The sequence below is a fragment of the Hemitrygon akajei genome, chromosome 7 (assembly GCF_048418815.1).
Source record: "Hemitrygon akajei chromosome 7, sHemAka1.3, whole genome shotgun sequence".
NCBI lineage: Eukaryota > Metazoa > Chordata > Chondrichthyes > Myliobatiformes > Dasyatidae > Hemitrygon > Hemitrygon akajei.
In genome coordinates, this window is record NC_133130.1 from 22,280,590 (window position 1) to 22,306,973 (window position 26,384).

General features: G+C 39.0%; 1 protein-coding gene across 2 annotated transcripts in view; it reads right to left on the reverse strand.

Moving 5' to 3' along the window:
- The window catches only part of sdccag8 (SHH signaling and ciliogenesis regulator sdccag8), a 415,760-nt gene that overhangs the window by 75,913 nt on the left and 313,463 nt on the right, over nucleotides 1-26,384 (reverse strand). For both annotated transcript variants that reach the window (XM_073050489.1, XM_073050488.1), the window contains exon 16: nucleotides 7,121-7,252. In XM_073050489.1, the coding sequence (XP_072906590.1) occupies nucleotides 7,121-7,252 (132 nt within the window). The remainder of the gene's footprint in view (nucleotides 1-7,120; nucleotides 7,253-26,384) is intronic.

The window sequence follows — 26,384 nt, forward strand, 5'->3', positions numbered from 1 at the left end:
TCTACCCCTTCACTAAGGCAATTCCCTCAGATTTTGATTAGATTGTGGTGATTTAAATGTCACAAATCTTTTTCAGATTTACTTACTTAGAGGAAACAAATTGCAACAGCAATTTTCATCTCAGGAACTACTCTGTAAAATTTTGTCAGAATTACATCTTGTTGGTGCTGTTAGGAAATAGACACTGCTGTTGTTGGCATGGTTTGGGAATAGGCTTTGTTTTATAACATCTTCTTTCTTAACATTAGGGATTTATCATTAGAAATTTGACAAAATTGAGAACACAAGTTGCACAATGAGAAACATTTTGAAAAACACGAATAAAATACAAAAATGCTCCATCATTTTCAGCAATTAAAAAAACTGCATTTCTCTTCGATAGACACATGGTTAACAGATCTAATTTACAGGCTCGTTTTACAGAATATTCCCAAACGATTTAATTTTATCACATACAATATAAACTGTGCTAATTAGTGATGAGATTCTCAGAGCTCCAAAAGGCACAGTGTCAAGTACAAGAGACATCGACGGCAAATGAAAATCATAGAAAAAACTGCAGATGATGCAATTCTGAAATAAAAACTGAAAAAACTCAACTGGTCCAGCAATAAAAACAAAATGAATGGTTCAGTTTGAAGATCCTTCAACAGAACTAGGAAAGAGTGAATGCAAGATTTCAGTTTTAAATTGCAAACAAGCTTGGGGAGGAAGGAAAGGGACAGGGGAATTTGTCTAATGGGTTGAGGATAGGGTTGTTCTGGGGATGTTATAAAGTCCAACTCATCCCAAATGGATTCCAATTGAAATTCTGACCTTCACAATTTGCATCCAAATATGATTACTGGCACATTGGTACCTTACAGTGCTTTGTGAGGTGTAACATCCTGAGATACACACAAAATGCCACATCCACGTATATGCTCTTGACTGTTCTTCGCAACACTACTAACTCACTCTATCTTAAGATTGTTATGGTGCACAGTTCCACTTTATTTTTATCACGTGTAACAGATGACATGTTCTTCTCTTTCAGGTTTTAAAGATTACAAGTTTCAACAGTTCTTGAATTCCAATACCATTCCTGATATTTCTCTTTCTTCACTTTCCCCAACCAAACCCACCTCAACTAAGATATAGGGGGCAAAACTGATGAGAATTGATCATTTGAAGTCAGAGAAAGGAATATAAGAAAGGATGATGAAAACATAGCAGAGTTATCTTAATCAATTACAAGCTCTTCATAATATTGAATTATTCTTCCACCTCTGCCTCTTTTGCTTATCTTCAAAATTCCCAACTGACCTAGTGATGCACCATCAATAACTCTCGGAGACGTGAGGCGAGATATAGGCTTTTATTGGCTGGAAGAAAGAACAAGCAGCAAGTGACCACCACACTACATCCTGGAGACTGAGGCCGGGGCTGTGTCTCCAATCGCCTTTATACCCGGCTCTGTGGGAGGAGCCATGGTCAGTGGGAGGAGCCACAGGAGCAGTCAGCAGGGGGAGTGTGTCCAGACAGGTATATGTAGTTCACCACACCTAGACTCCCTCATTAGTGTTTATTGTACCTTATACCTGCTCTGCACTTTCTCTGTAGCTATTACATTTTATTCTGCATTGTTAATGTCATACCTTGTTCTACCTCAATACACTGTGTAATGATTTAATCTGTATGAACAGCATGCAATACAAGCTCTTCACTCTATCGAGGTACATGAACCAACTGCAATTCTCTGGCCTCTTACCAGTCCACTATTAACTTTCTCGACTTTTACTCTCTTTTCATTCATTCTAATCTACTCCCCTTTTGAACTATGCCCCTCCATTTGTAGAACAGTACGGTACTGGACAAGCCAATTGGCCCATGATAATGTGCCAATCTAGATGTTGATTTGTACCAAATGTCCGTCTGTGTATCATCCATATCCCTCCGTTCCCTTCACATTCATGTATCTGTATAAAAGCCCCTTAACCTCTGTCAAATTCACTGATCCTACAATTACGCCAGTAAATCATTCCAGGCACTGACCACTTTCTGCATAAAAACCTGGCCACTCACAATGCCCCTCCCACTACCTAAAAGACTGTTCTCTGATGTTTCAAATTTCTACTGTGGTAACAGATTCTGGCTGTCACTAAGAACCAACCCAGATATTATTATCAAACACACAAAGATGGTGGTGTTGTGGACTGGAAAGCTTTATCTCCGTCTTGCAGAGGCCAGATTTCAGTTCTCAGATACATTGGTGCACTTCTCTCTGGACCACGACTTTGTCACTGAACATCAGACCATTGTCTCCATTACAGTCAAGAACCAAATTTCCATTGGAAACGTTTCCTATCTCCTCGATCCTCAATTAGTAGCATTTAGGTCATTAGGTCAGGTGGCCAAGTAAGATACATGAGGTCTAGGTACAATCTCTGGAAAGCGATCTCACGTGTGAAGTACTAGGAAATTCCTGAATCTGATAAGAAGTCAGACTCTGCTCAAAGCAAATCCACTTATACTTGTATTTTGATATATAAATATCTGTGTTACCCATTGGAAAACACTTGACAGCAAATACAATAAAATCCAATAATGGATCCATCAGGATTTGGTGCCAATGCACTGATGGATTTTCTGGACTTTTGGATAAGACTCCTATTAAAGCACCATATACTTTTAATTCATCTTTTTTTTAGATGTTACTTATGGGTTTATCTACCAGACTCAGGACTTGGAGTGAGAACATGGATTCTGAATCCATGCACTCAAGTTTTCATGGATTCCATACCTCATGATTTTCAGGCTGAGCATGGGGAGCCTTGTCAAATGCCTTACTAAAATCCATATACACCACATCCACTGCTCTACCTTCATCAATGTACTTCACCACATCCTCGAAGAATTGAATCAGGCTCCTGAGGCATGACCTGCCCCTACAAAGCCATGCTAACTATCCTAATCAGACTATGCTTCTCCAAATGCTGATTAATACACGGTGTAATATTCCACTTCCTTAGCAATGGGATGTGTAAATGTGTATATATTGTTTGTATTCTGTATTTAAGATAGATACTTCTGTTTATTTGGTAATATGATTGTAACTACATTGTGGAGTGCATCATATTCTAATTCATGTGTGTTCTTAAGTTAACTTTGTGGGTAACTGAAAACAGTACAGGTCCAGAGCCATCAAATGCTTCTCATATGATAGGCCTTCAATCCCAGAATCATGAAACTCCTTTGAACTCTCTCCAATGTCAGCACATCCTTTCTCAGGTAAGGGGTACAAAACTGCTCACAATGCTCTAAGTGAGGCCTCACCAGTGTCTTATAAAGCTTCGTTGAACACTTTCATACTGTCTGCCACAAAAAGCGGGATCTTCCGTTGCCGTTCAATTCAATCCTACTCCCCATTTCCATTCCAACATGTCAGTACATGGCCTCCTCTATGGCCAGGATGAAGCCACATTCAGGTTGGAGGAGCAACACCTTATATTCTGTCTGGGTAGCTTCCAACCTGATGGCATGAACATCGATTTCTCAAACTTCTGGTAATGCTCTACATCCATACTTCACCATTCCCTGTTTCCCTCTCCAACCTTATCTCCTACCTGCCCATCACTTCTATCTGGTGCTCCTCCTCCCTCCCATTCTCCCTATCCTCTCTTATCAGACTCCCCCCTCTCCAGCCCTTAATTTCTTTCAGCAATCAACATCCTAGCTCTTTACCTCACCCACTCTCCTCCTGCTCTCCCAGTTTCACCTATCACCTACCATCTTGTACTTCTTCCTCCCCAACTTCATACCCTGACTTCCTACCTTCCTTTCCAGTCCTGATGAAGGGTCTCAGCATGAAATGTCTGACCCAATGTTGCCTAGCCTGCTGATTCCTTCAGCATTCTCTGTGTATTTCCTTATAAAGCCTCAACGTTACATCCTTCTAGTCCTTTGAAATGAATGCTAACATTAAATTTGTCTTCCCCACCACAATCTACGAATTAACCTTTAGGGAATGTCTAAATATTTTCAGCTCTCTAGGATATTGAATGCCAAATATCCACAACTTTCCAGATGAAGAAGTTTCATCTGATCTTATTTAAACTGAATGACCACTTAATATGTGATCACACTCCCAGTTCAGACTCTTTGGCAAAGGGAAACTATCTCTTAACATTGAAGCCCTTTTTGATTCTTGTGGACTTTTCCTTTATTTTAATGTTTAATAATGTCTAACCTTCTCTAGATGTTTTATTAATTCAATTTTTGTAGTTTTTGAATAATTTAATGATTTTCAATGTTTCAAGTTTGTAGCTAGGGATAGAGTCTGATCTATCTCTCCACCTGCTAACGATAAATCATTGCCCCCATGCAAACAAGCGTTGCACCAGACCTTGCCGAGTAAATTTAGATTTAGTGTAAATTCAGTGCAAATTGACAACAAACGACCCTTTAGCAGTAAGTTTTGCCCAATACTTTTACACAAAATTGCCTGTCATTCATACCTGGCACATAGACGGCGAATTTATATAATACATGTTTTGTTGCACCATGTCAGTCCTTCAGAGCAAGAACTGACATGGTATGTATGACACATGTACCATTGTGGAGATGAGCAAATTCATTGACTACCTTTCAGACGGCGTTAGTGAAGTTCCCCAGCTTTTAAAAACACAGCTCCAATTTTAATGGCAATTCTTCAGTGATAGTTTATAACTATTTTCACAAGAATGGAGGCTGAGAGAAGGTGCTTGCTGTATTTACTAGGTAGAGATATTGCGTTTGCAGAAAGTGATCAACAGCTGAAATTGGGGCATTGGATTCATTTAACGTAGGAAGGTAGTGAGCTGACTGCAAGCTTTTACTAATTCCTCAAATCCTGCAAAGCTGCACTGCTGAGTTGCTTCTGAATAAGACCTAAATGATCTAATAACATACTGGAGTAATGTTCAGTGCATGTTTCAACGAGAGTAAAATGGCAAAGAAACGCTTTGGAAATAATTAAGGGAAGACTCATAACCTATGTAAGCAAATAGTATAGCGAAGTATCCCACAAAAAAAAACTGCTACCTCGTGTCACAGCAGCCAACCTTGGTGAACGACAAAAACCATGAGCTCATATTATAGCAAAGTGCTGCAGGGTTAACATAAATTATAGGACATTGATTATATGCTGTAATCTTGCCTTGCTACTTTCTGACATTGGTCACTGAGCCTAGTTCTATATTATTAAGCAATATGGAGGTGAGATAAGGTAATACTGTTCAGCTTCCTACACAATAAGTGATTCACTGGTTATACTGTAAAACACTTGGAAAATCGTTATATGGCTCTGATAACTGATTTACAGATATTGAGTTTAAGGTTACCACAAAGCAAAGATGGAGAAAATATAGCACAGGTAACCTCATTCAGAAATGGGGAGGGGAGTGAGTATGTACCTAGAAGATGCTCTGTATCGCAATTTTGCATGACACAAAGTTATTCATCTGCACATGCATCAGAATCCACTAAGAAATTCAAATTATTTATTACTTGGGCAGGACAAACCAGGATAGGACTTACACAGTGCAAATTAGAGCACTGAGGTATGCAGGAGAACAAGGGGATTTGTTAATACAGATCCATAGTTCCTTGAAAGTGGAGTCACAGGTAGATAGGATTGTAGAGAAAACTTGGCCTTCATATATTAGGACAGAGAGTACTGGAGCTGGGATGTTCTGTTGAAGTTGTACAAGATGTTGATAATGCCAAACTTAGAGTACTGTGTCCAGTTCTGGTCATCAACAGTACCTGCAGGAAAGATATCATTACGTTTGAAAGAGTGTAGAAAATTTATAAGGATATTACTGGGAGGTGAGGACCCAAGTTATAGGGAAGGTTGAATAAGTTAGGAGTATATGAGAAGGAGGGGACATCTTGCTGAGGTATTGACAGGAATTGTGTTGACAGGAATTACATGTAGAGGGAAGAAAACGGATGTCTTACATTATAGTGACACACATAAAATGCCGGAGGAACTCAGCAGGCCAGGCAGCATTTATGGAAAAAAGTCCAGTCAATGTTTCCATCCTAGTGAGGGGTTTCTGCCCAAAACATCGACTGTACTTTTTTCCATAGATGCTGCCTGGCTTGCTGAGTCCCTCCAGGATTTTGTGTGTGCTGCTTGGATTTCCAGCATCTGTAGATTTTCTTGTTTGTGATTGGACTCTTACATTACAGGTCTTCCCTGGATTACATGTGCCTGACATGTACTGCCCTTACATAGAAATGAACATTTTTGAGACTGCTAGGATAGACTTTCTGGCTGCGGACATCTTCCACTGCATGGAAACTCGGTCCATAGCAATATCGATGCATCTTGCAGAGACATCTGAATAGTTGAGCTAAATGCCTTGGTTTTAGTACAGGTTGCCTTTGGTCTATATTTTTATTTAAGTATTTTGCTGGGTGGCTGCATTTCTGAACAGTCCTTAGAACAGAACCCTGTTGTGACTGTATTTTACCAGTTTAGGCAGTCTTATTGCAACAGTCATAATGAGTAGCTGTCCAGAAACAGCTTGATGCTAAATGAAGGAAGTCTAAGATCAACCAAAGTACATTAAGAAGCAATTATGTTCTTAAAATATGCGCTTTCTTTAAAAAAATAAGCACTGGAAAGAAATAAAATAAGACATACCTGTTTCAATGTCCAGTGACTGAAACCCTAAACTGTAGTTGTCATAATCAATCTTAATGCATATGACATTTTGAAGACTATAATTTTCAAACTTCATTTCATGTTACAACATTTTAAAATGTATATTTAGTCAGAATGATTTACCAATGACACTCAAAGGTGTATGTTGAGACCAGAATTTATATATAATCAAAGTCATTGTGTATAACTATCTGGGTTCTATGCTTTCTTAGAGATTTCATTCATCAGAAGTGTTCAGTCTTTTTTCTCTATGAGGCTTCAAATAAAAGTTAACTGTTTGTAATTACACATCAGAGCATTCTATTGCATTGAACTAGACTTGTACTCTATCATAAGAATGCATTTTCCCATCAACTCAAAGTAGAGAAAATGCTGGTAAATAAATTCAGATTAAGACCTCTCAACAAATAGTGTGGAAATGCTAAATACCTCTGTTTCATTCTTTCGTGCATTGTTCCGTGCTGGATACACTGGTTTTCCATTTCATCATTTCTTGCTTGCAGTTTCTCCAGCCTTTCCTGCAAGTATTCATTCTCCTGGCAAAGTTGTCCAACCTCCGCTCTAGAATACATAATTTAGCAGATGAGAAATCAGGAGAGGGCAAACGAGGATTAAAAAATAGCATCTGTGCACTAAGCATCATCATGGTAAAAAACAAAGAGAGGAGGAATGAGAAGATACAATATTAATTACAAAATGTCTGAAATATTTGATTAAGGAATTGATTGTAAACTTCAGGAAGGGGAAATCAAGGGAACACACACCAGTCCTTGTCACGAGATCAGCAATGGAGAGTGTGAGCAGTTTCAAGTTGCTGGGTATCAACATCTCTGAAGATCTACCTTGAGCTCAACATATTGATGCAATTATAAAGAAGGCTCAAAAGCGGCTATATTTCATTAGGAATATGAGGTGACTTGGTACGTCATAAAAGACTTGTACACATTTCTACAGATGTTCTATGTAGAGCATGCCAACTGGTTGTATCGCCATCTGGTATGGAGGAGCCACTGCATAGGATTGGAAAAAGCTGCAGAGGGGTGAAAGTTCAGCCAGCTCCATCGTGTTCACAAGCCTCTTCAGTGTTGGGGACGTTATCAAAAGGCGAAGCCTCAAAAAGGTGATTTCCATTATTAAGGACCCCCATCACTCAGGACATGCCCTCTTCTTATTGCTTCCATCAAGAAGGAGGTACAGGAGTGCGGAAACACACATTCAATGTTTTAGGAACAGCTTCTTCCTCACCGCAATCAGATTTCTGAATGGACAATGAACTCATGTACACTAACTCACTATCTTTTTTCTTTTTTTAAACTCTCTTTTTGCACTACTTAAATTGTATGTAATTCTTCTATAGTTTTTAAAATTACATATCATAATGTAATGCTGCCACAAAACAACAAATTTCACGACATATGCCGGTGATATTAAATCTGATTCTGATTTGACCATGCTATGAAGAGATGTTATAGCAACAACAGCAATGTGTATTTACAGTGGCTATAAAACACATTCACCCACGCCCTTGGAAGTTTTCATGTTTTATTGTTTTACAACATTGAATCACAGTGGATTTAATTTTGCTTTTTTGACACTAATTAACAGAAAAGAATTTTCACGTCAAAGTGAAAACAAATTTCTACAAATTGGTCTAAATTTATTGCAATTATTAAATACAAAATAACTGATTGCATAATTACTCATCACCTTCAAGTCAGTTTTTAGTAGATACACCTTTGGCAGCAGTTACACCATTGAGTCTGTGCGGATAAGTCTCTATCAGCTTTACATATCTAGACACTGCACCTTTACAAAACTGCTCAAGCTCTGCCAGATTGCATGGGGATTGTAAATGAACAGTCCTTTTCAAGTCTAGCCACAAATTCTCAATTGGATTGTGCTCTGGACTCTGACCTGGCCACTCCAGGACACTAACTTTTGTTGTTTTTAAGCCATTCCTGTATAGCTTTGGCTTTATGTTCGGGGTCTTTGTCTTGCTTGAAAACAAACCTTCTCCCAAGTCGTAGTTCTCTTGCAGACTGCATCAGGTTTTCCTCCAAGTTTGCCTGTATTTTGCTGCGTTCATTTTACCCTCTATCTTCATAAGCCTTCCAGGGCCTGCTGTAGTGAAGCATCTCCACAGCATGATGCAGCCACCAGCATGCTCCATGGTAGGGATGGTGTGTTTTGATTAGGTTCAATAGATACAATATACATCCTGAAATTCTTTTTCTTTGCGAACACAGCATTTAGTCTGATGGCCAAAAATTTCAATTTTGGTTTCATCAGACCATAGAACCTTCTTCCAGCTGACTTCAGAGTCTCCCACATGCATTCTGGCAAACTCTAGCTGAGATTTCATGTGATTATTTTTCAACAGTGGCTTTCCCTTTGCCATTCTTCCATAAAGCTGCGACTGGTGAAGCACCCAAACAACAGTTATATACGCAGTCTCTTCCATCTCAGCCACTGAAGCTTGTAACTCCTCCAGCGTTGTCATAGGTGTCTTGGAGGCCTCCTTGAGTAATCCTCTTCTTACATGGTCACTCAGTTTTTGAGGATGCCCTGCTCTAGGCAGATGTACAGCTCTGCCATATTCGTTCAATTTTTTGATGACTGACCTATCTGTACTCCAAAGGATATTCAGTGACTTGGGAATGTTCTTGTATCCATCTCTTGACTTGTGATTTTCAATGACCTTTTTGCGGAGTTACTTAGAGTGTTCTTTTGTCTTCATGGTGTAATCTTTACCAGGATACTGACTCACCAGCAGTTGGACCTTCCAGATACAGGTGTATTTTTACTGCAATTGATTGAAGTACCTTAACTGTACATTGTAATCTCCATTTAACTAATTATGTGATTTCTAAAACCAATTGGCTACATCAGTGATGATTTAGTGTGTTATATTAAAGGTGGTGAATACTTATGCAATCAATTATTTTGTGTTTTATATTTGTCATTAATTTAAATCACTTTGTCGAGATGTTTTCACTTTGACACAAAGGAGTCTTTTTCTGTTGAGCAGTGTCATAAAAGCCAAATTAAAGCCATTGTGATTCAATATTGTAAAACAGTAAAGCGTGAAAACTTCCGGGGGGGGGGGGGGTGAATACTTTTTATAGGCAGTGTATACAACACTTTTAAAGAAAAGGGAATACGATTAATCATAGTATACAATGAGACATATACGGAAACAAAGGCCTTTGGATGATTTCAAATTTACCAAAGTTAGAAAATGTGAGAATTGCCAGGAGTATTTTCATTTATCAACAAGGCAGCTTTTGACTGAGCATTACTCAGGCTGACTTGCAGAAGTAAACAAAACAGTGGTCTTGAAGGGAAATCTTTGTGTTTTTGGGTATATTCCTGTAAGTGATTATTTCTGTAGGAGGCCGATCATAGTCACCAGCTTCTTTAAGGGAGTTTTTTTTGGCTTTTCCCTTTTTCTAAGGTTATGAGTGAGTCTATTTTCTGATGATTCTACAATGTACATTTACTTTCATAACTCCTGCCAGTGAGGAGTACAGCAAGAAATGAATAGCATTCAGACTTGGACAGTAATTATATGTCACAATTGAGCCATATCAATGCCAGCTAATGATGAGTCCCATTGAGTGGAAACCAGCTGCATCTCCTGACAGTCACCTAGGTACTCTTCCCATCAACATCCCCATAAACTTCCTGCACAAGCCATATCAATGTTGTGACTGCAGAATAAAGGTACAGACTCCATGTCAAGAGCTTAACGTTTTGATATTTTTCAAATATTTTGGACTTCAACATCATTCAGGAAGAATAATTGATCAGTAACCCTGCCTCTGAAATCAATATTTATACTCTCCACTACAAAGGTTGTGGAAGCACTGAACTGTTCCCACAACCTATGGACTCACTTTTTAGAACTCTTAATCTCATGTTCTTGATATTTATTGCTTATTTATTTATAATTATTCTTTCTTTTTTTTCTTTTGTATTTGCAGTTTGTTTATCTTTTGCTCATTGCCTTTCATTGATTCTATTATGTTTCTTGGATTCACTGAATATGCCTGCAAGTAAACAAATCTCAGGGTTGTATATGGTGGCATATATGTACTTTGAACTTTGAAAAAGTGGAGCCTATGGTAGATCAAATTGCCCAATCTATTTCAAAAAACTGCAACCACTTAGAAAATTAGGAGGTAAACATCGTCACATGGGAAGATCATCTCAGAGTCCTGTTCACTGTTGCTGCATGAGAGTCCTGTGTGTAATTCCAATAATTCACATGATTTTGGGCACAAAACCTTTAAGGACTGCACTATATTGCCTTATCCAGGATAGTGTCAAGCTTTTAGATGTTACTCTGGCTCTCCACCTCTTTCCACCACCCACAGCTCACCACCAGCTTCAAATTATCAATGCCCTCACTCGTCATCCAGACAATTAGTTTGTATTACTTCAGGAGAAAGCCATCACTATCCTTCCAAATGCATGTCAAAGTGGGTAATAAAACTATCTTAATCAGCATTAGGAACAAAGTTAAACTTACTATAAGTGTCTGCTGCATTTCAAGTTCTATTTTTATCATTATCAAATCAGATATACCAACTTCAGTATTTCAGATTATTTCTGGGCATCAATTTTTCTTCCAGGTGATCTCATCTCTCTTGATGGCACAATCAAGATAAAAGACAGAAAACCTGACTTAGGATCAAAAGAATCCTAATGCATGAACCATATTCGGCATATACATACATTTACATGTATTAGGAATTTGCTGTGGTATGTAGGCATGACATGCAACAAAAAAAATTAATTATAAAGAATAAATAATTATATTAACATTAATATATATATATTTTATATATAATTTTTAAAAGCTAGAGGATTTAAAAGTTAGAGATTAAAGGACAGATATGGAATAAAATGTGCATAAATACCACATGTATTTACAATGTAAATAGCATTATAAAAAGTAGTTCAAAGAGTCTACGTTGCAGTGATGAGGCTATCAGTTAGAGGAGGTCTAGATCGGGGAGAAAACTTTTATGATGATGTGAAGCTTTGGTTTTAATAGCTCAGTTTAATAATTTGACTTAGCTGACTAGTTTCTAATATTTCATACATCCATGGTATGATATTTAACTAAGAAAAGATGTGTTGGCATTGGTGAGTGACTAGAGGAGGTTTACAAGAATTATTCCAGGAATGAAGTGGCTAGTGTATGAGGAGTGTTTGATGGCCTTGGGCCTGTACTCACTGAAGTTTAGAAGAATGATGGGGGGATCTCATTGAAACCGATCAAATATTGAAAAATCTAGATAGACTGGATATGGAAAAGCTGTTTCTTATAGTGGGGGAGTCTTGGACCAGAGGGCACAGCCTCAGAGTGGAGGGACTTCTATTTAGAACAGTGATGAGGAGGAATTTCTTTCGCAAGAGGATAATGAATCTGTGGAATTTGACACAGAAGGCTGTGGAGGCGAAGTCATTGGAGGTTGACAGGTTCTTGATTAGTCAGGGCATGAAAGGTTATGGGGTGAAGGCAGGAGACTGGGGTAGAGAGGGATAATAAATCAGCATGATGGAATGGCAGAGCAGTCTTGATTGGCTGAATGGCTAATCCTGCTCCTATATGTTATGGTCTTATAAACATTAGGCTAGGTATGTTGAGCACTAAAGAAACAATATATACTGATAGACCATACTAATTCTTTGTGCAAAGAAAATAATATAGGTTTTCCAATTATTATTACAATTATTCCAATTATTACAAATAATAAATTGTAAATTATAATTAATTTTTAGAGTGGTTATAATTATATTCTTGTCAACCAAGTCAGAACCTGGTTAATGCTTTGAAAGTTTTAGGCAAAATTATATGAAACTGCTAAACGTGTCAAGCTAATTTGAAAAGTCTCAAATTATGTCAAAAATTTAAAAGAGGGGTTGATAAAATTGAAACCAAACAGCTTCCATTCAGACAGATCTATACTTATAATTTATCATTGTCGGGACAGAATCACTTGACATTAACTTCTCAACTAAATCATCTTAACCATCATCTGTTCTCAGAGTGGAGTCAGTAATAGAAAGAGATGGGTGAGACACAGAGGAAAGTTACATTAGTTCAAATTCAGAAATTATATAAATTTGATACAGGGGTGTAACTTATACGCATAAACATAAATTTCCATCAGATTAAAGAAGGTGAGAATTAAACCACATAGCCTAGATACAGCAAACAGAGAAGGTGAATTTTCCCAGGAGCAGAGGATCCAGGAGGAATGAATATCACCTCTACAGATGGCGGTTCATCACTTTAACGTCTCAGAAGATTAACACCATGCTTTCAGAGAGACAGGGAACCTGTTCATCCGTGCAGCATGTGAGATTACATATTAGATCAGAAAAAGTTACTATAAGCGAACAGATTATACTGTTCAAGATGTTGGCTGCTAATGCTGTTAATTTGTCAAGTGTGTGAGGAGGGTCACTCTAAATTAATCTTATCAATTTCAATCAATCAGATATTAACCTCAACTGTAAATTTGTTCAGAGTTTCTGTGCATTGCCAAATTATTATGAGAACAGAATTACTTCAGTAACATTGACTTCAGTAGTTAAGCTTGTTTATTAATTATTCATATACTGAATATTAGTGTTTAAATGTTGTCAACCATGATGAAGATTGAAGTTTACTATCTGCTGGTCAAATTTCTCTGATGCTGTTAATTTGTTTGCTTATCATCACTGGAGATTAGTCACGTACACATTAACATAGTTTTAACTCTCTAATGTAATACATTTAGAGCAAAGTTCTAAGAAAACATTGAAGCAGGAATGAATCCCTGGGGCTGTTTTGGCTAAATTTTCTCATAGACCCATAGAAGTGCTTTATACTTTGCTTCATATTAGGCTTCATTGATAGTTCCTTTCTGGACTCAGTAGACTAAGCTTTTCTTGTCATTGCTTACGTCTTATCCTTTTACATTAAACTCATTACTTTGCACTGCACAGTTTACATGGGTCAGATGTTTTATGCCCAGTATTCTAACTGTATCCAAAAATTTGCTTTTTGTTGCTTCTCTACACCAAGAGCGAATCTTTTGCTGCCCATTCACTTTCTAAAAGCTCTTATTAGTTTGTTTCTTATCATTTCACACATGGCATTTTTTAAACTAATATACAAAACAGTGTATCAGTAATACATTTCTTTGGTAACATCTGTTCAATCGTATGAATGTATTATATGTATCCGAGCCATCATTGAGAGAGGTGTGACCACCACCATCACCGTTTAGTTTCCCGCTACCTCCACCCTCTCCAACTCCAGGTTGCAGTGAGTGGTCCACTCAGCGGAGAAGATCATTGGCTGTCAGCTACATTCATTAGAAGTCATGTTAACTGCCAGAGCAAAGAGCTGAAAAAAAATTACTGCTGACTGCACCCACCCTAGCAGTCATCTATTCACCGAAGTGCTACCAGTCTATTACCATCTCCAAAGCTTTTTACCTGTAGCTTCTCAATAAAACTCACTCAAGAGTAATATCCTAATTGTCCTTGCACAACATCCACACAACATCCATTAAATGTCCTTTCCTGCTCACCTTGTTCTGTTGATAATTATTTAATTGGTTCATATGTTCACATTTATTTAAGTTTGATTAGTGACATTTGCACGTGACCGTTCTGCTAATTGTTGATAGCTCATGTCTGTTTGCACTATTGTCTTGTAAATTGCTGGTTGCTGTTGTGTTGTCTGTTATGGTATTGTTCTGTGCTTTATGCTTGGCACCAACTGCAACCAATTCTGGTACGTTTCACATACTGGCAATAAAGTGATTCTGATTCTAATGCAAATTATTTTGGAAATTGTTAATAGCATTCCCTGAGTCTTTTGGAATTTTGTTTTGGAATTCACAAGCTTCTATCATTCCTGTATCCTGGACTTTTGTACAATTACAAAATTAGAGTAACAATTCTGATCACATTCAACTTTCTTTAAGTACTCTGTTTCCCATTCCATATTGACTATTATATGCTAGCTGATATACAAACCCCATTTCCAGAAAAGTTGGGATATTTTCCAAAATGCAATAAAAACAAAAATCTGTGATATGTTAATTCACGTGAACCTTTATTTAACTGACAAAAGTACAAAGAAAAGATTTTCAATAGTTTTACTGACCAACTTAATTGTGTTTTGTAAATATACACAAATTTAGAATTTGATGGCTGCAACACACTTAACAAAAGTTGGGACAGAGTTAAAATAAGATTGAAAAGTGCACAGAATATTCAAGTAACACCGGTTTGGAAGACTCCACATTAAGCAGGCTAATTGGTAGCAGGTGAGGTATCATGACTGGGTATAAAAGTAGTGTCCATCAAAGGCTCAGTCTTTGCAAGCAAGGATGGGTCGTGGCTCACCCCTTTGTGTCAAAATTCGTGAGAGAATTGTTAGGCAGTTCAAAAGGAACATTTCTCAATGCAAGATTGCAGAGAATTTAGGTCTTTCAACATCTACAGTACATAATATTATGAAAAGATTCAGAGAATTCAGAGGCATCTCAGTGTGTAAAGAGCAAGGTCGGAAACCACTGTTGAATGCGCGTGATCTTCGAGCCCTCAGGCCGCACTGCCTAAGTAACCGTCATGCTACTGTGACAATTATAGCCACCTGGGCTCGGGAGTACTTCGGAAAACCATTGTCACTTAACACAGTCCATCGCTGCATCCAGAAATGCAACTTGAAACTGTATTACGCAAAGAGGAAGCCATACATCAACTCTATGCAGAAACGCCGGCAAGTTCTCTGGGCCCGAGCTCATCTCAGATGGACCAAAAGATTGTGGAACCGTGTGCAGTGGTCAGATGAGTCCACATTTCAGCTAGTTTTTGGAAAATATGGGCGTCGAGTTCTCCGTGCCAAAGATGAAAACGATTATCCTGATTGTTATCAGCGAAAGGTGCAAAAGCCAGCATCTGTGATGGTATGGGGGTGCATCAGTGCCCATGGCATGGGTGAGTTGCATGTATGTGAAGGTACCATTGACTCTGAGGCGTATATTAGGATTTTAGAGAGACAAATGTTGCCATCAAGGCGACGTCTCTTCCCGGGACGTCCATGCTTATTTCAGCAGGACAATGCCAGACCACATTCTGCACGGGCTACAACAGTGTGGCTTTGTAGATACAGAGTGCATGTGCTTGACTGTCCTGCTGCCAGTCCAGATCTATCTCTTATTGAAAATGTATGGCGTATCATGAAGAGGAGAATCAGACAATGGAGACCACGGACTGTTGAGCAGCTAAAGTCTTATATCAAGCAAGAATGGACAAAATTTCCAATTGCAAATCTACTACAATTAGTATCCTTAGTTCCAAAACGATTAAAAAGTGTTATTAAAAGGAAAGGTGATGTAACACAATGGTAAACATGCCTCTGTCCTAACTTCTGTTGAGTGTGTTGCAGTCATCAAATTCTAAATTTGTGTATATTTACAAAATACAATTAAGTTGGTCAGTAAAACTACTGAAAATCTTTTCTTTGTACTTTTGTCAGTAAAATAAAGGTTCGCATGAATGAACATATCACAGATTTTTGTTTTTATTGCATTTTGGAAAATATCCCAACTTTTCTGAAAATGGGGTTTGTAGAATCATAGAAAAGTACAGCACAGAAAGAGGCCCTTCAGTCCATCTAGTCCATGCCAAATCATTTATACAGCCTCAACACGTACAAACAAGCTGGAGGAACTCAGCAGGTTGGGCAGCATCCGTTGAAACAAGCAGTCAACCGATGCTGCCCGACCTGCTGAGTTCCTCCAGCTAGCTTGTACGTGTTGATTTGACCACAGCATCTGCAGTGTACTTTGTGTTCATTTATACTGCCTACTCCCATCAACCTGCACTAGGACCATAGCCCTCATTACCCCTACCATACATGGATCTATGCAAACGTCTCTTAAAATGTTGAAGTCAAGCTTGCATGCACAACTTGTACATACCTTTAGGATTTGTACAGTTTTACTTTTATAGGTCAGTCATAGGAAACAGGATAAAATGCTTCCTGAATAAACTAAGCAAGAAGTTGATAATGTGGTTCAAAGCAGTTATTGCTTTTAAAAATGGGTTCTTCCTTTTCTAAGTTCATGTTAACTTATTTCTTAGAAAGCCAGACTCATACAACTACTTCTCCAATGATGGCAATGGTTTACATTTCTTTTTTATATCTTTATTAATGTTCGTACAGTTGCATTTTATGGTCCATTCTAACTTTATCAGCAAAATCTTGTACTGTACTGCATTAGACTCTTGAATAAACATCTTACATGCTACACGATGAACCCCATGATTTAAATTCCTGTCGACTTTGCTATCTGCCTGGTGACGTCTCATCAGGCCTGCAGAGGAATTTGGAGTGGGAGGGGAAAGATCCAATTGTCAAGGACCACGTGGTTACCAACGTAATGGGGGAACAATGAAAGAGGTTCTGTTGAGGGAATGTGGGCAGTTAGAGACAAAATTAAAAAGCAGAACCAAGGTGTTTATTTGAATGCACACAGTATACAAAGCAAGGTAATGAGTTTATAGAGCAAATCAAAATATGATGTGGGCAGCTCAGAATATGGACAAAAGACCATCATAGCTGGTAGCTAAACATCAAAAGATACTCTTCTGCCTAAAAAGAGAGGCAGGCGAGCAGAGAGATCTTATTGGTAAAAATAGAAATTAAATTGATAATTTCAATTAGCACAAAGCAATATAGGATCAGAAGACCTAGAACCTTTGTGCATAGAATTGAGGAACTGCAAAGGCAAAAAGATACTGTTACCATAAAGGTAAAGATGGAGTTATGTAAGGCCTCAGTAGTTAACATACAGTGAAATGGTCTCATTTGTGTCACGACCGTGCTGGGGCCGCCTGTAAGGGTCGCCATGCTTCCAGCACCACCATAGCAAGCCTGCAACTTGCTAACCCAAACCTGTCTGTCTTTGGAATGTGGGAGGAAACTGGAGCACCCAGAGGAAATCCATGTGGTCACAGGGAGAACATACAAACACCTTACAGGCAGCGATGGAAATTGAACCCTGACTGCTGATAACTGGTACTGTAATAATGTTGGGCTAACTGCTGTGCTACCATGCCACTCTAGTCTAGACATGGAGTACAAAGTACACCAAAGGATTGTAAGAAAAGCAACGATTATAGGGGACTTCAAGATGCAGGTAGACTGGGAAAATCAGGTTGGTAGCAGACACCAAGGAAAAGAATTTATGGACTGCCTACACAATGACTTTTTAGAGCAGTTTGTGGTAGAGCCCACTGGCGAACAGGCACTGCTGGATTTGGTGTGTTATGAGATGACTTGATTAGGATCCCTTAGGAGGTAGTGACCATAATATGATAGAATTCACCTGACAAATTAAGAGAGAGAAGCAGAAATCAGATGTAATGGCATTACAGTTGAGCAAAAAGTGAAGAGTTACATGAGTGAGGAGCTGGCCAGAGTTGACTGGCAATGGCATGAGTTACTTGGAGCAATTTGGTACACATCACAGAATTTCAAATCAAAGAAGACGCTACTAAGGGAAGGATGAAGCAACCAGACCTAATGAGGGATGTCATCAAGGGCAGAGTAAAATTAAAAGAGAAGACAGTAAGTGTAGTGGTAATTACTAAGCAGAAGGTGGTGAGAAAGCTGAAAAGTCTGAAGGTGAATAAATCACCTGGACCAGAAGGACAATTTATCAGAGTTCTAAAAAAGGTAGATTATGGATGCATTAGCAGTAATCTTCCAAGAATCGCTGGAATCAGGGACTGTCAGAGGACTGGAATATCACAAATATAACACTCCTCTTTAAGAAGCGAAAGAAGCAAAAGATAGGTCATGGGGAGAAAGGATTGAGAAAAAAATAGAAAATTATCAACCATGAATGCATGCTGGAGCAGGTTTGATGGACCAAAAGGCCTAATTCTGCTCCTATATCTTATGAACTCTTAACCTTTCGACCTATCTCATTACAGTATTTGCACTGCACTTTCTCTGTAAATATAACACAATATTCTGCATTGTTTTCTCTTTTTCCACCTCAGTCTACGTTCGTGTGAAATTATGCCTAGATGGCATACAAAGAGTTTCACTGTACCTCAAAGTTCAAAGTCAACTTAACAAAGTACATATATGTCAACATATACAACTTTCAGATTCATTTTCTTGTTGGCATTCACAGTAAATACAATGAAACACAATTGAATCAATGAAGAGCTGTACACAATAAAGACGGACAAACAACCAAAGTGCCAAATGTGACAAACTGTACAGCTCATGATAATCATGATAATAATAAACACATTAAAAAAATACTGAGGACATGAGTTGTAGAGTCCTTGAAAGTGAGTCCATGGGTTGTGGAACCAGTTTGTTGTTGGGGTGAGTGAGGTTATCCACTCTGGTTCAAGATCCTGAAGGTTGAGGGGTAAGAACTTCCTGTACCTGATGGTGCAGGATCTGTGTTCAAGGTCGCTGGGGCTCAGTAGATGTGACAATAATAAACCAATATCAAACTAATAGCCTATTTATCAACTAGGGAAACAACTCAGTTGAGGTTTACATATTCTTTCATCCTCTTCTTTTCAATGGTTTGTTTCAATTATATTCCCTGAGCTTCTTGGTCAATGCAGAGAATCACCTAGAGATTTACTTTCTCTTGCAATCACAGAAATGAGAAGTTATCAGAGTTCTAACCCCAAGAGCTGCCTTGATAAATTTGTTATTTGTTTGGTTTTATGTATTGACTGCCAGTTTGCAGATAAATTTAGCAGTACTCTCTGAAAGACAAACTCTCGTTTTAAAGGGCAACAGCAAAAGAATTAAGAGCTGCCTTTTGCAGAGATCGCTCTGTCTGTGATTCTCTTGTCCGTTCATCCTTCCACACTAATCTCCCTCTCGACACTTTTTCCTGAAAGTGGCCACCTACCCATCCACCTCCTCCCTCACCTCCATTCAGGGCCCCAAACAGTCCTTGGTGAGGCAACATTTCACCTGCCCCTCCCTTTTTTTTCTATTCACCACACTGGGGTCACCAGTGTTCTTGAAGCGGCCCCCTGTACATTAGTGAGACCCGTTGTAAATAGGGGGACGACTTCATCGAACACCTCCACCCCATCTGCCAAAAGCGGAACTTCCTGGTGGGCCAATAATTTAATTCCAATTCCCATCCCTGTTCCAACATGTTGATCCATGGCCTCCCTAACTAGAATTTGAGTTGATCCTCAACTTCCTAACCAGAAGACCACAATCTGTGCGCATTGGTGATAACATCTCCTCCTCACTGACGATCAACATTGGTGCAACTCAGGGGTGTGTGCTTAGCTCACTGCTCTATTCTCTCTATATCCACAACTGCGTGGCTAGGCATAGCTCAAATACCATCTATAAATTTGCTGATAATACAACGATTGTTGGTAGAATTTCAGATGGGGTCGAGAGGGCGTACAGGAGTGAGATATGCAAACCAGTGGAGTGGTGCTGGAGCAACAACCTGGCACTCAACATCTGTAAGATGAAAGAACTAATTGTGGATTTCAGGAAGGGTAAGACAAAGGAACACATACCAGTCCTCACAGAGGGATCAGAAGTGGAGAAAGTGAGCAGTTTCAAGATCCTGGGTGTCAAGATCTGAGGACCTAACCTGTCCCAAAATATAGATGCAGCTGTAAAGAAGGCAAGACAGCGTCTATACTTCATTAGGAGTTTGAAGAGATTTGGTATATCAATAAAAACACTCAGAATCTTCAATAGATATACCGTGGAGAGCACTCTAACAGGCTGTATCACTGTCTGGTATGGGGGGGGGGGAGGGGGGGAAGGGGCTACTGCACAGGACCGAAAGAAGCTGCAGACGGTCATAAATTTAGTCCGCTCCGTCTTGGGTACTAGTCTACAAAGTACCCAGGACATCTTCAAGGAGTGATGTCTCAGAAAGGCAGAGTCCATTATTAAGGACCTCCAGCACCCAGGGCATGCCCTTTTCTCACTGTTACCATCAGGTAGGAGGTACAGAAGCCTGAAGGCACACACTCAGCGATTCAGGAACAGCTTCTTCCTCTCTGCCACCCGATTCCTAAATGGACATTGAACTCTTGAACACTACTTCAGTTTTTCAAAATATGTTATTTCTGTTTTTGCATGATTTTTAATCTCCAATATACATATACTATAATTGATCAATTTATTTTTTTCCCCTCTTCTATATTATGTGTTGCATTGAACTGCTGCTGCTAAGTTAATAAATTTCACGTCACTTGCCGGTGATAATAAACCTGATTCTGAACCTTGTGCTATGATGAGGCCACCCTCAGAGTGGAGGAGCAACATCTTGGTAGCCTCCAACCTGATGGCATGAATATCTATTTCTCCTTATGGTTTAAAAAAAATTCCCTTCCCCTCCCCTTTTTTTCTATTCACCACTCTGCCCATCACCTCCCTTTCCTCCTTCTCTTTCTCCTATGGTCCACTCTCCTATCAGATTCCTTTTTCTCCAGCCCTTTATCTTTCCCACTCACCTGGCTTCACCTTTCACCTTCCAGCTACCCTCCTTTCCTTCCCCTCCACCTTTTTACTCTGGCATCTTCCCTCTTCCTTTCCCATCCTGAAGAAGGGTCTCAGCCCAGAACGTTGACTGTTTGTTCATTTCCATGGATGCTGCCTGACTTGCTGAGTTCCTTTAGCATTTTGTACCTGTGATTTCCAGCATCTGCAGAATTTCTTGGTGTGTAAACAATGTTGTTCTTTGTTTCTCTGCCTTATTTCAAGAAACTTTCCTATTCCACATTGTTACAGTGAGAGCCTTTCGTCATGAGTGCTAACAAAATAAAGCTTTTAGCTCTGTTATGCAATCTAAAAAAAACTGTTAAATTAAGCATCCCAGATTCATGTGAACAGCAACATACTGTAATTAGTTGATGTTTGGTGCTAACACGTGAGAGAGGAGCTGGGCCTTCACAGTTTTGTTGAAATAAGCATACACTCACATAAACTTGCTTGAGCTAAGTGGGTCAAATGTACTGCAGCACTGATCGATCAGGCTAGTTCCTCTTTTTTAACTGGATGTACCATAGTTCACACACTGAAACAAACACAGCAACACCACCCCCCCACACACACACCTCTCCCCCTCTCCCCTTTGATCTTTGCCTTTACTTGCACCAGGTCCAGGCCTCCCCACCAATGAGCCCAAAAATGTGTTAAAAAGTTACTTGCTTTATTTCCTCTACTGATACAAAACTTGCCAGGGAGGCCACCCAAATAGGAAGGGAGTCACTTTCTGTACAGCACCCTCAGGCTGAAGGCGAGGGTTCTCCTTTTCATGGTCAGGAGGAATGCTGAGAGAACATTAAGCAATCCAGCAAATGAATTCCATAACATAAATTCTCCAGAGTACTCTTCATTACTTTGAGAACAGTCTGAACACCGTGGGAGGGATATGAGAAATCTTCTGGGCTTTAAAACTGGTCCATGAAATATCCTGCTATCAACCACAGCCCCTTAAGTGGCTTGCCAATGTAGAACTCAGTGGGTTAGAAATGAAACTAGAAACTCCAGTATACACGAGAAAAAACTTTGTTGGGAAATTGCTGGTTATGGTGGGTATGAATTCTGACTATAATTGCCTGGTCCAATTTTCCAATTTGATGCAGTTACACACATCTAGTGAACCTAATTTACTCCAGATTTAATTGATCTTGCATTACAAAGGTGTGGAAAAAAATAAAAGCATTTGAAAAGAGGGTAGGCTGATGACAGTATTTTTTTTGCCAGATTCCCATACATCTCAGCCACACTACAGATCAATAATGTACATCAGTCTTGAATATTTAACAGAATGTATCCACCTATTCAAATGACTGGGGTAGTGCCTGAGGCATGCTGAGGGCCCAGGTACAAAGTGTATCTGGCTCAGTAACTTAAGAAACACTCGAGGTTAGAGTGCAAGTTTGGGGCAAAACAAGTGTCCAGCTGGCAGCACAATTTGGTTCAAAGTTCAAAGTAAATTTATTATCAAAGTCATATGTTATATGCTACTTTAGGATTCATTTTCCTGCAAGCATTTAAAGGAAGAAATACAAAAGAATTTTACAAAAATGATACATAAACAAATACTGATGATCACGAATGTGCAAAGGAAGACAAACTGTGCAAATAAAACACCAATAAGGACATGAGCCTTTGAAATAGGATAGGCTGTACATTATAGGATCAGTTCAGAGTAGTCGTGAATGAAGTTCGGGAGCCTGATGGTTGTAGAGTAATTACTGTTGCTGAATTTAGTGGTGTAGGATCTAAGGCTTCTGTACCCCCTGCCCGATGATAGTAGCAAGAAACAACACAAAAAGCTGGAGAAATTCAGCAGGCCAGGCAGCATCTATGGAAAAATGTACAGTTGATGTTTCGGGTCGAGATGTTGACTGTACTTTTTTTCCACAGATGCTCCCTGGCCTGCTGAGTTCCTCCAGATTTTTGTGTGTGTTGCTTGGATTTCCAGCATCTGTAGATTTTCTCTTGTTTGTAGTAGCAAGAAGATGATAGGGGTCTTTGATGATGGATGTTGCTTTCTTGTTGCACCAGTGCACTGTATAGTTGTAGCAGGACTTTTTTAATGTTCTCATTCCATTTCATAGCAAACACTAATATTCGATTTATCTTCCTCATTACTTTGGGTATCTGCAAGCTAATACTCGTGCATTTCATGCACCAGGACCCCTAGATTACTCTCTCCATTTTACCAATGAAAATCAAAGAAAACTGCAGGAAAAATGCTGGAAAGGATCAGCAGGTCGGGCAGCATCTATGGAAAGAGAAGCAGAGTTAAAATTTCAAGTCCGAGACCCTTAATCAGAACTGTGAAAGAAAAGAAAACAGTAACAGAGAAGATGGGGCAAGGGTGAGTAGAATAAGAGAACATTTCTGATGAAGTGAGACCAAATGAATTAATTTGGTCTCTAGAAGCACATTAAATTTCTTTACGTTATGTTTCTTATGGTAGGGTTATGGAACGTGCTCAGCAGCCAGGCTGAGCACCTTTCTCCACTAACAGATGGAGAAAAACAGCTAAAATCACAGGATGGCTGGCAGAAATGGCCAATTCTGATACAGAAAGAAAGAAACAGCAAACTACCTAAAGTCGGTGATTTGATATTGAGTCCTGCAGCCTGAAAAGTGTCCATAAGGAAGCTGAGGTGTTCTGCTTCATTGTTACAATGCAGGAGGGCACAGATGTAGATGTCAGAATGGGAGTCAGATGGAGAATTGATGCAACAGGAACATTCCTATAAATCACTTTGGAGGTGCACTGCAAAATGATCACCTAATCTGCATTTGGTTTCTTCAACGTAAAGGAAACCACACAGTGAACACTGAATACACTAAGATTGGATGAAGTGCAAGTCAACTGCTGGCAAGGAAGTTTGGGTTCCTGTATGGTAGGAAGGGAAGAAGTGAAAGGATATCTTCCATAAAAGATGCAACATCACTCTTGAAGATACTATGGGTGTTCGTATCCAAGTCAAAGTCTAGGTCGAGCTATTTGTGAAATGCACAGGTGTAATGAAAGACTTATTTGCTACGACATCACAAGTACATAGATTCATATAAGCAGCATTCACAAGAATAACAAATTAACATAAATTAAACACTTTAACAGGAAGACTCAATTAGAATAAGATTAAAGAAAGTCCATTTCAATGCAAAGTGGTTATAGTGTTGTTGAACGGCAGTGATTAGGGTTTTGCTGAAGAGCCAAATGGTTAAAGGGAAGTTGATCCTGGCAGTGTGAGACTTCATATGGGAATATAGGAGAAAGAGAGAGACAGAGAGAGAAAAGAATGAGCAAGAAGAGGCATGGGGTGCTGTGTGGGAGTGTGGGAAAGAGTAGGTCCACATACTGAAGAACAACCCATCCCTTTACTGCCCTATTAACTCTGAGGCCATCTAGGTTAGCCATAGCAGTGTGCAATACACTTCTGCATGAACTCAAGAAGTAAACCTCCACAGTCCACTAGAGACATATCTTCTGAATGAAGATATTTCTTCTCATCTTACCTATAGACTATGCATGAGATATCATTTTCTTAAGACTGCTTTTTCGGGTTTAGCGAAGGTAGTTTGCTTGCACTAACATTCAATTTCATAGCTGGTGAGTTATTATCTTGCTACATACGAGAACCATTTGCTTAAAGTGGGATGCCAATAAAACAATTTTAAAACACTGTTCTCAGGAACCACCACTTACTTCAGTTACTTTTTTCTCTTCTATACATTTGCTGAAACTCTTACTGGTTATCTATTTCTTGTTTATTCACTCATAGTCCATTTTCTCCCCCTTTATTACCTCTTCAATCATCCTTTTCTGGTTCTAAGGTCCTGTCAATCTTTTATCTGACCAGTAGCCTTATATGTCTTTTCTTTCAATTTAATCACAATTGTGTTGGCTATTGCACACACGTTAATACTGCTTAACTCTTTGAGTGGGACAAGTGGTCTAGCTGGATTATTTTTGCTGTTAAGGACTTGATAGACCAATTGGTGCCTCCTTATGCTGTAAACAATTTGTGATTGGGACCTTTCAAATCAATTTGAATGTATTATATAAAAGCAAGTCTTTTAAACTGGCAATTGATTTCTTTCTTATGGGTCTCACGAGACTCATTTCCTGCTTATTACTGTTCTAAATTGTGATAACTGCGATTTTTAAGATTGATTCCTTTAAAGTTTATGAGCAGATGTGTATTATAGGGCTCCTTTGAGGAAATTGCAGCAGAAACCACCACTCACGGTTTCTGTTGAAAGCCTTAAAGGCCAGCATCTGGAAATCAAGCCAATAAGAGCAATGATTTTAACTGCTTTGAACTACCATAAACTAGAATTCTAAATGTTTTACATCAGTCTCTGCACAAAAATCACATGATCATTTTGATTCTTACTGTAGCGAACTCTGGCTTAATACCTACCCAATGGTTATTGCAGAGTAAAACAGAAGTGGTCTTTATGAGCAGAGATGATAGTTAATCAGGGTGAACCTGGATAGCAATGATACAAGGAACTCAATTCAATCACAATCGAGGAAATTCGGACAATGTAGTGGCAAAGAGAATGCAATGTGTGTCGGGATATACAGATCCCAATATTGAAATGGAAGACATTGCAGTTTGTCCAGGACCAAAAGTCAGATAAGCAGGTGATGTGGACTGGTTGACAGAGACACTGGAATGTTAGGCACTTAATGCCAGAGTAAAATAGGACTAGAAAGTTGAAGTGCCTCATGGATGAGTCAAGTTTCTAGAGCGCTTAATCAAGGCAGAAGCCAGGACTGCGGGTCCTGAGAGGCGGTTTCATTTGGTGGGAAGAAGGGAGCAGAGTGTGCAGCACAGTTCAGGCTGGCGATAGAGTCGCCCATCAATACTCCCCAATGCCATTCGGCTTTACAATTCAACCGCCAGGAGTAAGATATGTTAAAGTGCCGGGGTTAGGACTCAATGTATTTAAGTAAACTACTTAAGAACTTTTTAAAAGCTATTATTAATGCTTTTTGAGAGGGTGATTTTAGATGCATATCATATTTTTACTGAGTTAAGTATTGTATGTAATTAGTTTTGCTACAATAAGTGTATGGGACATTGGAAAAAATGTTGAATTTCCCCATGG